General features: G+C 56.5%; 3 protein-coding genes and 2 non-coding genes across 5 annotated transcripts; 2 read left to right on the top strand and 3 right to left on the bottom strand.

The window, feature by feature from the left end:
- Positions 1-1,165: 1,165 nt before the first annotated feature.
- On the bottom strand, positions 1,166-1,237 carry GUITHDRAFT_t113. Its single transcript has one exon. It is a non-coding gene; the product is annotated as a tRNA-Glu (tRNA).
- Positions 1,238-1,623: 386 nt separating this feature from the next.
- On the top strand, positions 1,624-1,695 carry GUITHDRAFT_t114. The gene has a single exon. It is a non-coding gene; the product is annotated as a tRNA-Glu (tRNA).
- A 438-nt stretch (positions 1,696-2,133) lies between these two features.
- Positions 2,134-4,021, bottom strand: GUITHDRAFT_98483 (hypothetical protein; the record flags this gene model as incomplete). Its single annotated transcript, XM_005819812.1, has 4 exons — positions 2,134-2,264; positions 2,317-2,437; positions 2,487-2,551; positions 2,603-4,021. 4 exons carry the CDS (start codon positions 4,019-4,021, stop codon positions 2,208-2,210), a joined length of 1,662 nt encoding a protein of 553 aa, XP_005819869.1. The 3' UTR covers positions 2,134-2,207.
- A 3-nt stretch (positions 4,022-4,024) lies between these two features.
- Positions 4,025-4,498, bottom strand: GUITHDRAFT_81905 (hypothetical protein; the record flags this gene model as incomplete). The annotated part of the gene is made up of 1 exon (XM_005819811.1): positions 4,025-4,498. A coding segment is annotated over one exon (474 nt), but the record flags the coding sequence as incomplete, so codon positions are not given.
- Positions 4,499-5,478: 980 nt separating this feature from the next.
- On the top strand, positions 5,479-7,581 carry GUITHDRAFT_148304 (hypothetical protein; the record flags this gene model as incomplete). The annotated part of the gene is made up of 13 exons (XM_005819810.1): positions 5,479-5,692; positions 5,980-6,098; positions 6,224-6,306; positions 6,366-6,418; positions 6,475-6,546; positions 6,605-6,629; positions 6,676-6,733; positions 6,769-6,828; positions 6,881-6,960; positions 7,007-7,085; positions 7,136-7,201; positions 7,284-7,346; positions 7,486-7,581. The coding sequence occupies 13 exons, from the start codon at positions 5,479-5,481 to the stop codon at positions 7,579-7,581; spliced, it is 1,068 nt and encodes a 355-aa protein (XP_005819867.1).
- Between the last annotated feature and the right edge of the window lie 3,100 nt (positions 7,582-10,681).

The raw sequence follows: 10,681 nt of genomic DNA, 5'->3' as shown, positions 1-10,681 counted from the left end.
TGTCACTATTCAGGGCCTGAATAGCGTTTGAATAGCTAAATCGCAACGTTTCGACATCTCGGTAAAAGCCGACGACCCGCCCCCAGACAGCGCGTTCCACACCGCGTTAACATGGCGTGAGCATGCTCGCCCGACCTCCTTGTCGTGTACCTTGGCCTCCCCATCTGACTGACAACATGACGTCAACACCCATCCTGTCAGAAAAGACTCGTGCAAGTATGCAAGCATGAGCGTACCCTGACTCTTTATAATCGGTTCTCGTCGCTCGTTGAACATCACTGAAACAGCAATATTTTGATGATGACTGCTTCCCTGTTGTGTGCTCAATGAGGACAATGGCTCTGAGATTCTGAATGACATCGTTTACTAGAACATATGGCCACATACAGAACGTTTTCACAGTAACATACATAGGTTGAAGAAAAAGCAGAGGTAAAGCGGAAATTGCAACGGGCAAACGTCGCTGCTTTCTGAGAATCAGTGTGTCAAGCTATGCAGATTCCAGTGAATTGCTCATTGGAAAGCGTGCATTGGAACCGCAAATCCTAAATGGAAGACCCAGACATCGAGAACATTCGCTGGAAGTGACGAAGTTCATGCAATAAAAGACTACCGTTTCATGTTGTTGATGTTCTGAATGACTGCATCAGGCATACCACATGAGAGAATCATGCAATATACGTGATGCTGGAACCTCATACAAGTGTAGCATGACCTTTGCATGCGAATCCGATCTTCATTCTGTCCTCATTGCATGTCTACCTCATGAACTTGAATGCATCGGTGGAACAAATTTCTAACAGTTCAAAAAAAGAGTGGGTTGTGGTACAAATTGATAACTGGAGTCTTGAACTGGGATCACCTATGGATTTAACCTAGATCTTAACCCCTTTCTCCAGGTTAACTAAAGTGGGCACACTACGCTACGCTATTCAGAAGGTCATCCATAAAACCCCTAATGTTTGGTTGCTGACGCTCCAGAGAAAGGTGGGAGGAAGGGGTAGTAGATACCAGGGGTACTACTAAAAATTAGTAAAAGAAATGGATTCGACTGGTGCTAGCGAGGGTGGTCCTTCGAGGCAGCAGAAGTGGAGTGGGTAGGGGTCCAAAAAGATTAGCTCGGGAGGTTGAGGGGTCCCCTCGTATGGGAGGGGTGGAGACTTGCTTCCTCAACGGGGAATCGAACCCCGGTCTCCAGGGTGAGAACCTGGTATCCTAACCGCTAGACGATTGAGGACTTCCCGATCTGTTGGGCAGGACCCTCCTAGGGTTGATATCCCCTGTGCCTCTCATGCATACCCCCACCCCTCATTCTTAGCAGCACTACCCCCTGATTGCACCACACGGTCCTTCTCGCGGCTCTGTGACCTCGATTCCCTGCACGACCCGCCTCGGGTTCTTTCCATCCGCGCATTGATCGATGGGGAGGGGGTGGTCCAGGACTAGGGGTGGTGGATTCTTACTCTGACAAGATGGGTGGGGTAGTATACGGCGAACATCGAGTGGCCAACGCACAACACGCTAAACAAAGGGGTAGCGAGAGGGAAAATGAGGGGTGGGGGTATGCATGAGAGGCACAGGGGATATCAACCCTAGGAGGGTCCTGCCCAACAGATCGGGAAGTCCTCAATCGTCTAGCGGTTAGGATACCAGGTTCTCACCCTGGAGACCGGGGTTCGATTCCCCGTTGAGGAAGCAAGTCTCCACCCCTCCCACATGAGGGGACCCCTCAGCCTCCCGAGCTAATCTTTTTATGTCAACCATTCTCGCCGTGGCTCTTCTATTGCTTTCACTGGCAGGCTGGGGGCAGGCTGCTGAAGAACCACCTCAGCTTTTCTTTTATCGTTTCCGACAAGCAAGTTCAACGTCGTCTCTTCTGTCGCCGTGCCATTAGTTGTCTTGAGTGCACTGCGCGGCACTTGTGACAGCCTGTGATCATCATCGAGTCTCAGTGACTCAGTGACTGTGATCTCGGGACTCGGGAGCTCAGTGATTCTTCGCAGTGCCAGTGGAACTGATCGGACAGTAGCCAGCCGACTGCTCGGCCGCCGCGGAGTATGGTGATGGTGACGGTTCAGTGAATTTCCAACTTATCAGTGACCATGCGCTGATTATACCTCGAGACCAGCAATTACGATATATCATTGCATTCATTACAGGAAAAGAGTCCAACAAGGAAACCAACGGCTGTCACAGTCCCACTAGAGTTATGCGTTCGCCTTGCGACGAGCAACGATTTTCTCCAGTGCTCGCTTCGCTCCACTCTGTCGAAAAGCGTCAGCCTGAGCTCACGGAAAGGAAGGAAGCTCTCTCGACCTGAGGGAAGTTTCTCAAGTCGTAGTACTGTGGGGCGATGTCAACCAGCCACTCGCCCTTGACCTCTGTCACTGTGCGGATGAACTGCTTGGTGGTAAGGGTGAACTCGTGGTAGAGGCACCTGCCGGACAGTCAGTGTGGAACATTCACACCATCCAAACGTGTGACACCATTCGGGCTTGTGGTCCAAACAGCAAGAGGGATGGAGCGCGACAGGTTGGTTGTCTTTGACCGTCTAAAACGGCTGTCAGTCCTCGCAATGATGAAAATGCTTTCAGTCACACACCTGGTAGTGGCCGGATGGATCTAGGTGTGCAACTTGCATGAAGAATCCCGAGACAAGGCTCTTGCGGATGTTGACATAGTAGTCCTTGCTGTTGAACTCAGTGCTGGTCAAGGGTAGGTTGTACTTGGCCATCAAGCGTGCCAGCTGCTGACGAACGCTGTCACCCGACTGCAGTGAGCGGAAATTCAAGAAGTTGTCGTAGGTCCATTTCTTATCTTCTCCATTCGACTTCCAGGCATAATACGCATTCAGCAAGGTTAAATGATCTCCGTCCACGTGCGAGAAGCGAGCCTTCGCTTCATCTGCCGCTCGCTGCGCTTGCTTTGGCCTCATGAAAATGTTTGGCGACGACAGCATTGCAGCTATCGAGAGGATTTCATTGCTACAGTTGTACTGAGGGCTTGCCACAAGCATCTTCGCCAGCTGAGGATCCAGAGGAAACTCAGCCATTGTGGCGCCGAGCTCAGTAAGGTCACCATCGTCATTCAGAGCTCCGAGGTAGTTGAGGAGCTCGAGCGCTCTCATCAGAGTCTCGGGGGCTGGAGGATCCATGAAGTCGAAATGCACCAGATCGTCGATCCCCAGCTTCTTCAAGGTGAGCACAACAGACCCCAAGTTCGATCGGAGCATCTCGGGGTAAGTCTGCTCCTGCAGCTCCTTGTGGAATGCCTTCTGAGTGTAGAGACGGAAGCACTTCCCTGGCCTTGTACGTCCTGCACGACCTGCTCGCTGGTTCGCGCTTGCCTGAGAGATAGCCGTGACGAGCAAGGATTCTACTCGAATCCTGGGGTTGTACACCTTCTGTTTGCTGAATCCGGGATCGATCACATAGACGATTCCATCAATTGTCAAGGATGTTTCTGCAATGTTGGTCGAAACCACGATTTTCCTTCCAGCTGGTCCTCCCGGAAACTTTGGTGGTGGAGCAGGATCGAAAACTTTCTGTTGTTCGTGAGGTGGGAGAGCGGAGTAAAGAGGAACGCAAGTTACTGGGCCAACTTCCTTGTCGTTCTGACCCTTAAGCTCAGCATCGATCTTGGCACAGGCTTGTTCGATCTCATCTTCACCCGTCAAGAACAGAAGAATGTCTCCTGGTGGCTCGCAGAGGTGAATCTGCACTGCTGTGCGGATGGCAGCTTCAAGGTAGTCCCTCTCTGCTTCCTGGGTGTAGAAGATTTCAACTGGGAAAGTGCGTCCAGGGACATCGACTCTTGGGCAGTCGTTGAAGTACTGCTGGAACTTGCCAGCATCCAGAGTGGCACTCATGACAATCAGCTTCATGTCCTTCCTCTGACTGACAACCTGCTTGATGAGGCCGAAGAGGACATCTGTCGAGACCGTCCTCTCGTGGGCCTCGTCCAGCACAACACACGAGTAGCGCTCGAGGAGAGGGTCGTTCATGGCTTCTCTGAGGAGCATACCGTCTGTCATGTACCTGAGGATCGTGTTCGGTCCTGTCAAATCCTCGAAACGGATGGTGTAACCGACTTGCTGCCCGAGCTCAACATCCATCTCCTCAGCAACACGCCGGGCAACACTCATTGCAGCGACCCTTCGAGGCTGTGTGCATGCAATGCCCCTGACCTTGCCGTCTGCCCCTCTCTGGCAGTAGCCACCATCTACAAGGAACTGCGTGATCTGCGTTGTTTTGCCACTCCCAGTCTCTCCAACCAGCACTACAATCTGGTTCTCGCGTACAGTCTGGATGAAACTCTCCTTGAACTCATACACAGGAAGGTTAAGACGCTTCTCCAAGATCTTGTAGTAGTTCTGCGAGAACTGGCGGCCCGTCAGAGGGTTCACCCCCGGGTTAGCCGCCGTTCCCACGTCCCTCGGCCTGGAGTTCTTGGGGTCTCCTCCGTCGCCCAAGTCGATCTTACGCTTGCGGTCCGTCATCGCGCTCTCGTTGTTGCTTTCCCAGGGGATGTTAGTCGAGTGATACAACTCTGGGGTGGTCCAAGAGGTCTTCTTGTTAGGTGCAACGGGGGAAGCAGAGCCGATCCCAACCCTCAGGGAGCTCTTCTTCAGGCGAGGAGAAGGAACCTGTGCGAGCCGAGCAGTCACAAACGAGGAGGCCAGAGACAAAAGAGTGAGAACAATGTAACAGGAAAGTCTTTCTAGTCGAGACGTCCTCAATATCCTCCCGAGCCCCCCAACGGTTGAGGAGGTTGTCGGGGGCAGAAGGTATACCAAGAAAGGAAGCGCCGCCAACAGGAAGGAGGAAGAGAGGGGCGGACGAGACACGAGGGTAAAGGTGGAAGAAGATGAAGGAGGAAGTAAGAGTTGAGAGTGTGGGAGGAGCAGATAGAGGGTTGAGGGAGAGAAGGGGAGGGAGGGGGGCAGGGGGGAGAGGAGGGGCGGCGCTGGCAGGAGGAGGGAAGCGAGGGAACGCGGAGCCAATCATGGGGGTAGGGGTAGTATCCAGAATTATTAGTACCCTGGAGGGGTACGAAGACAGTAGGGGTGGGTACCTCTAATAGAATAATTCGAGGGTGAGGTAGCCATGACAATTCCGAAGGTGGGGGTAGGGTGGCATCACATTGGTAGATTGGAGGGTACCCTACCTGCTGAGAAACCAAAACGGGGTACCTATGGTGATTGAAGGGGGGTTCCCCATGTCTGAGGTAGGGGTGGATCCACCCAATCCACAAAGAGGGTAGGGTAGTGATCAATGTGGGGGTGGGGGCTGGCAGCAAGAGTTCACGTGCTTGTCTCTGAGGCGAGCACGGAAGAAGCCTTGACAGATCCTAGCAGAACTCAGTGATCGGACAGCTTCGGTCCGATCGGGCCGGCCCGACTCCGGGCCCGGCCCTCGGGTCAACGCCGTAGGGTCGAGTTTGACCGGAGGGGGGGAGGGGTAGGGTGGTTTGAACTCGATGACGGATGAGAGGATGGGCGGGCAATGCCGCAGGAGCGACGGCGAGGCCGTGCGGCACTTGACTGAGCCCGAGTATGGTACTAGTAGAGCTGCGGCAGCTCCCCTGCGACTGTCAGGCGCAGCCGCCGGGTGGCAGCACTACGAGTGCGTCCACGAGGAGCAGTCCTTGTGCGGCAGGAGCAGACTGTACTCAATAGTATTGGACCCAATCAGTGAGTCATCCATGAGGATGTAGCAGATGTCCAAGGGGGAGCCTGAGTTAGGGAGTTGAGCAGCGGGTCTAGCTTTCACTCACTGTCAAGTTTGTGGGTGCCGGGAACTTTTCAAGCACATCGCACCTTGAACCTGCATGGCGTTGATTCATCGCAGGTTGAAGCCTCGTTCTCTGATTGACGCTCCAACAACCACAAGTCATGGCGATGACTGGCTTCAACCGTGCTCTTTCTGCTTCAAGTGCGTGCTTCTCCGTGCTGCAGGCTTCTTGATTCATGCCCCGCAGAGCAAGCGGGAGTCGGACTGTTACTGGGAGAGCAGGAGGAATCCAAGGTGGTGACAGTCAAGCAGGTCGTGCCCCGTGGTTCAGCCGACAGGGCAGGGAAGGTGAAGGTCGGAGATCAGGTGACTCGCCGGCATCCCTTCATGGTCTGCGTTCGATTGACACGCTCGGCCAGATCCTCCGAGTCGGAGGAAGCGACGTCACGGGTAGGGGCGAGGACAGGCCTGTGACGACTTGACGTGTGGAGGCTGCGTGGACAGGCGTCGGTGTGACCGAGATGCGGCACCTCATCATCGGAGAGCAGGGTTCCGCTGTTCGCGTCACCTTCAGGTCAGCTCCCGCATCCTCACCATGGTTGCCCGCTGCCTTCCTCATCATCAACCTGTCAGGAACCCATCATCGGGAGAAGTCTACGACCTCGACCTGATTCGCGGGACCCCAGGTCTTGCCCTCCTCCTCGAGCTGTGAGGGTTTGCTTGCTGAGGATGCTCTTGGTAGACTACTTCGATGCTCTCCAGGGAGGTGGTTCTTCCCAGGCTCCTCCAGCTGGAGTCTCCCTATATGCCTCAGGTCTCCGGAAGCTGCTGTCCTGGCTGCGTGCTACTGACCTTTCATGTATCCTCCGCAGGCAATCGGATCCCCACCTTGAACAGGTCAGAGCCTCTCGCCCCTTCCTCCTCCTCGTCTCACTCGTCTCAGATACATGCTCGGCACCTCATGGTCGGCAGAGATGTTCGCCAACGTTGTCGAGGAGACTGTGAGGGGTTTAGCGGCGACTGACCTCTGGCCCAGATGCCTCCGCCGCAGCCCGTGCAGGTCGATCAGACTCCGCAGAGGGCATTACAAGAGGAGGTTTGTTGCCGGACACATGTCGGATGTGGAGGATTGACCTGGTGCAATGCAGAACGAATGGCTGAGATCGGCGTTGAGGATGGCCGAGTCGACGATCATGCGGAACCGACAGGAACTTTCCAGGCAACCCTCGTGCTGATGGCCTTGAGAGCAGAGTGATGACGTGGCGGCCTTGCAGCATGCGAGAGCAGTACGACAAGAACGAGGTCGATCAAGATGCGAGGATCAAGGAGATCGAGAACATCAACCGCGAGAAAGTGACTACGAGCCCTGGGAGCGACCGAGCGCCTGAAGGAAATGCCTGCAGGATGACGAGAAGAGAGAGGTGGAGCAGCAGATGCTTCAGGCTGAGAGATACCGCCGTTCCCTTGAGGTTTTCGCCCTCTTTCTCCCCTCTGCACCTACTGACCCCACTCGCTGACGGTGAGTTGAGCTGTTCCTGACCACAACTGCAGGCTCGCCTCGCCGAGGCTCAGAGGCGGACTGAGTGGCAGCGGGAGAGCGAGCATCAGATTCAGGTGTGGGCTCGCGGGGGCGAGGAGGCGGGGGAAGGAGGTGACCTGCTATGCTTCACAGGACAACGAAAGGGCTCGCATGGAGTACCTGAATGAAGTAGGGGGAGGCTTGCCAGTCCTCAGAACTAACGGCCACCCATAGATCAAGAGGCGCGCGGAGGAGGAGAAGCGATACCTCGAGATGGAGCTCATGCGGGCTCAAGTGAGCTCGCCGAAGGCCCAGCTCGCTCTCAGCTGACGTGGCCCCGGGGTGACAGGAGGAGCTGCGGGCTGAGCGTGCGATGAGGCTGGAGGCTGAGGCGCGAGAGGCTTCCTTCCGCAACGAGTTTCAGGTAGGTTATGACTCTGCTGCTGTCGCTGTTGATGCGGGTGAACCAAGCGAGTCAACGACTTCCGAGGGCTTGACAGTCGCCCGGCGAGCGGGTAACGACATGCCGATGGCGACACTTTCTCACTATTCCATCACTCCCTCGCCCACTTCTGGGGCACCCTCTCCCTCTCCCTCCTCTCTACCCCTCTCTGTCTCTCTCTCTCTGTCAAGTCTTCCTCTGTCTCCCCCCCCTCTCACTCTCCCCGCCTCTCCCTCTATCTCTCCCTCTCCCTCTCCCTCTCCTTTCTCGGAGGCTCCCTCGGGCCTCTCCGTCAGTGACTCGATTCTTCAGCGGCTTTGCCATGTCAGCAGCGGCTCCTTCGATGGGTCGTGCGTTCAATTGATCTAGCAGCCTCAGCGGCTGTCGTAGCCCCCTACAGCCTCAGTAGTCTCGGCCTGTACCGTCACATGCGTGTTTTAAAACTTGAAAACTTGACTGCCCTAATAGCCCCACCGTACTGAGTTCGGCCCGGCGGTGACTATGCCCCCCCGCCGCCCGCCAAAACCTCGGTGACATGGTGACTGACTGTACTACATCAGTTGGGCCAGTGTCACCCGGGGTAATCAGACGGGGACCCGCCCCCAGGCCGCGATGATAAACGTTGAACAGGCTAACAGTGACCATCTTGGCAGGACCCGGGCTGCGAGGGCTGCGTGCCAGGAGACCCGCCGGTGGCGGCCACGGCCGGGTGATCTCAGCCTCAGTGCCGGGTGATCGGACTGTATCGGACCAGGATCCAGACTCCAGGACCGTCTGGACTAGGCCCCGGCCTGGATCGGCAGCCTGCCAGGATCCGAGATCGGACTTCCGAGTTCCGAAGTTCTGATCAGCCTCGGACTTTAGGCTGCTATCTGTGCGGGGATGAGGGCTTAGGATGCGTCTCAATGGCTGAAAGAGGAGTCGGGAGCGATGAAGGCGGCGAGAGGTGAAGAGCGAAGAGAGCGAGGGCAGGGAGAGGAAGCAAGAAGACAAGGAGGGCGAAGAACATCAGGCGCGTCACAGGCACTGCAAGCTCAGGGACTTCGACCAACGTGGAGGACAGAGGGAGGGATGGCAAACGGGAGTTTCAACAGACGACGAGCAGTTGCAGTGCTTGCTGTCATTGCTCTCCTCGTGCAGACATGCACTGCATACTCTGAATGGCCCAGGGTGACCGAGAGGATGATTTGACGAGCATGGGACGCTGACTGTGGTGGCAGTTCTCCTCGCATGCTAGCCTCGTCAACGTCAGGATCAGACAGGTTCTCCTCCTCCCCTCGTGTCCCCTTGTGACAGCAGGCACAGGAGAGGCCTTTGCTCGCTCGACTCTTTATCCCTCCCTTCCGGCACTCCCAAACTGTGGCACCGGCAGCACTGTAGGAGGGGAGTGCTGGCGGGTTGACAGTGAGAGGTTTGTCAGGCTGCTGCCAGGAGCTCCGGGAGTAGACAGCTGGGAGGACCTTGCGTATGCTCTTCGGTCCCCTCTCCTCCTCCCTCCTGGTGCGGGCATGACGTCTTGGCAGCGACGCAGGGGTGCACACGCTGGTGGTCATGCACAGCGGGACGCAACTGGCGTCGGAGGGCTTCTCATGCGAGAGGGCTCTTGACGACGCCATGGAAGCATACAAGTGAGAAGCTCTGACCCGATCGCTCCCTCACCCTCAGTCGCAGCTGGCTCACCAACTGCTCGACGGTGGACAAGCAGCGCATCGCCGTCGTCGGCAATGAGCTCGCGAGGTCGGAGCGCGTGAGGGCAGCTCCTGCCTCGCTGACTTTCGTCCGCTGCAGCAACTTGGCGATGAGAGTGATGGAGGAGATGTGGAGGCTTCACGGTGACCCTTTTCCCCTCCCCCCTTTGACCTCCCGCTACCCCTCTCCCTCTCTCCTCTGAAACCTTCCCTTCCCCCCCACCCACCCCTAACCCCACTTCCTCACCTGCTGTTGTCTTTCTTGATCGCAGCGGCAGGAAACAACCAGAGCGAGCACCGCACGGTCGCGCTGATCAACCCGGTGAAGCTCCAGCGACTTTGCGGGCCTCGAGGGCAAGCAGGGTGACAGTCGAGCAGGTGCTGGTGGGGAGCGAAGCCGCCAGGTTGTCGGAGAGGAGGCTGGAAGAAGCCAAGACGTGGATAGGACTGGCGGGACAAGGTGCGAGGGCGACCTGGGGGGAGTGAGCTGTGATGTGCAACTCAACAGATGTCGAGAGAGAGTGGAAGGAGCTCGTAATTGGGGGCAGGTTACAGTCTTCTTGCGGTCTGCTCCTCCTCTCTCTCCCAGTGCGAGCCTGACGGCCGCGCTCAGGCGACCGCAACATGACGCTGCAGACGAAGCAGATCTCAAGTGCCCTCCTTGCTGCTTACCCGTAGCTGCTTCCAACTCTCTGCAGCAGGTGGGCGGGGCCAGAAGGGGAAGAAGGAGGCGAGGTATCGAGGGCTAGTCCTCCTCACGAGCCACGAGCGGCCCAGCCTCCTCCGAAGGATTTTCCCGAAGCCGCTGCCGGGGAGGAGAGAATTTTATCGCAACCTGAAGAGCATGTCAGTCTCGTCGGAGGGTGCGAGGAGGAAGCAGGCCGGTGGTGACGATGCGAACAGGGAAGAGCTCTCGCATGTGGACTTCAAAGTCAGGAGATACTTCTTGGGTCACAGTACAAGACAGACGGTTTTTACCCTCCTCCTCCTCTCCCTCTCCCTCCTCTCCCTCCTCTTCCTCCTCTCCCTCCTTTTGGTCTCGCAGTCTCACGCCCTTTCTCTTCCCCCGCATCATGTTTCTAGTCAAAACAGTGTCGTTCCCCTGCTGCTGCTACAATCCTCTCCTCCTCCTCTCCTCCTCCTCTCCTCCTCCTCGAGTTATTTTCCTCAGCATTAGTGCCTGATTGGTCTGAACCTCCAGGTCCTCCGATCCCTCGTGGCTTTCATCTGCGACGCTCTCAGGTCTTGAGCCTCCTCGGTCGCTGCCTGGCGTGACGATGCGACAGCCATGACTCGTTCA

Source organism: Guillardia theta (assembly GCF_000315625.1).
Source record: "Guillardia theta CCMP2712 unplaced genomic scaffold GUITHscaffold_204, whole genome shotgun sequence".
NCBI lineage: Eukaryota > Cryptophyceae > Pyrenomonadales > Geminigeraceae > Guillardia > Guillardia theta.
This window is presented reverse-complemented; position numbering and strand designations above follow the sequence as displayed.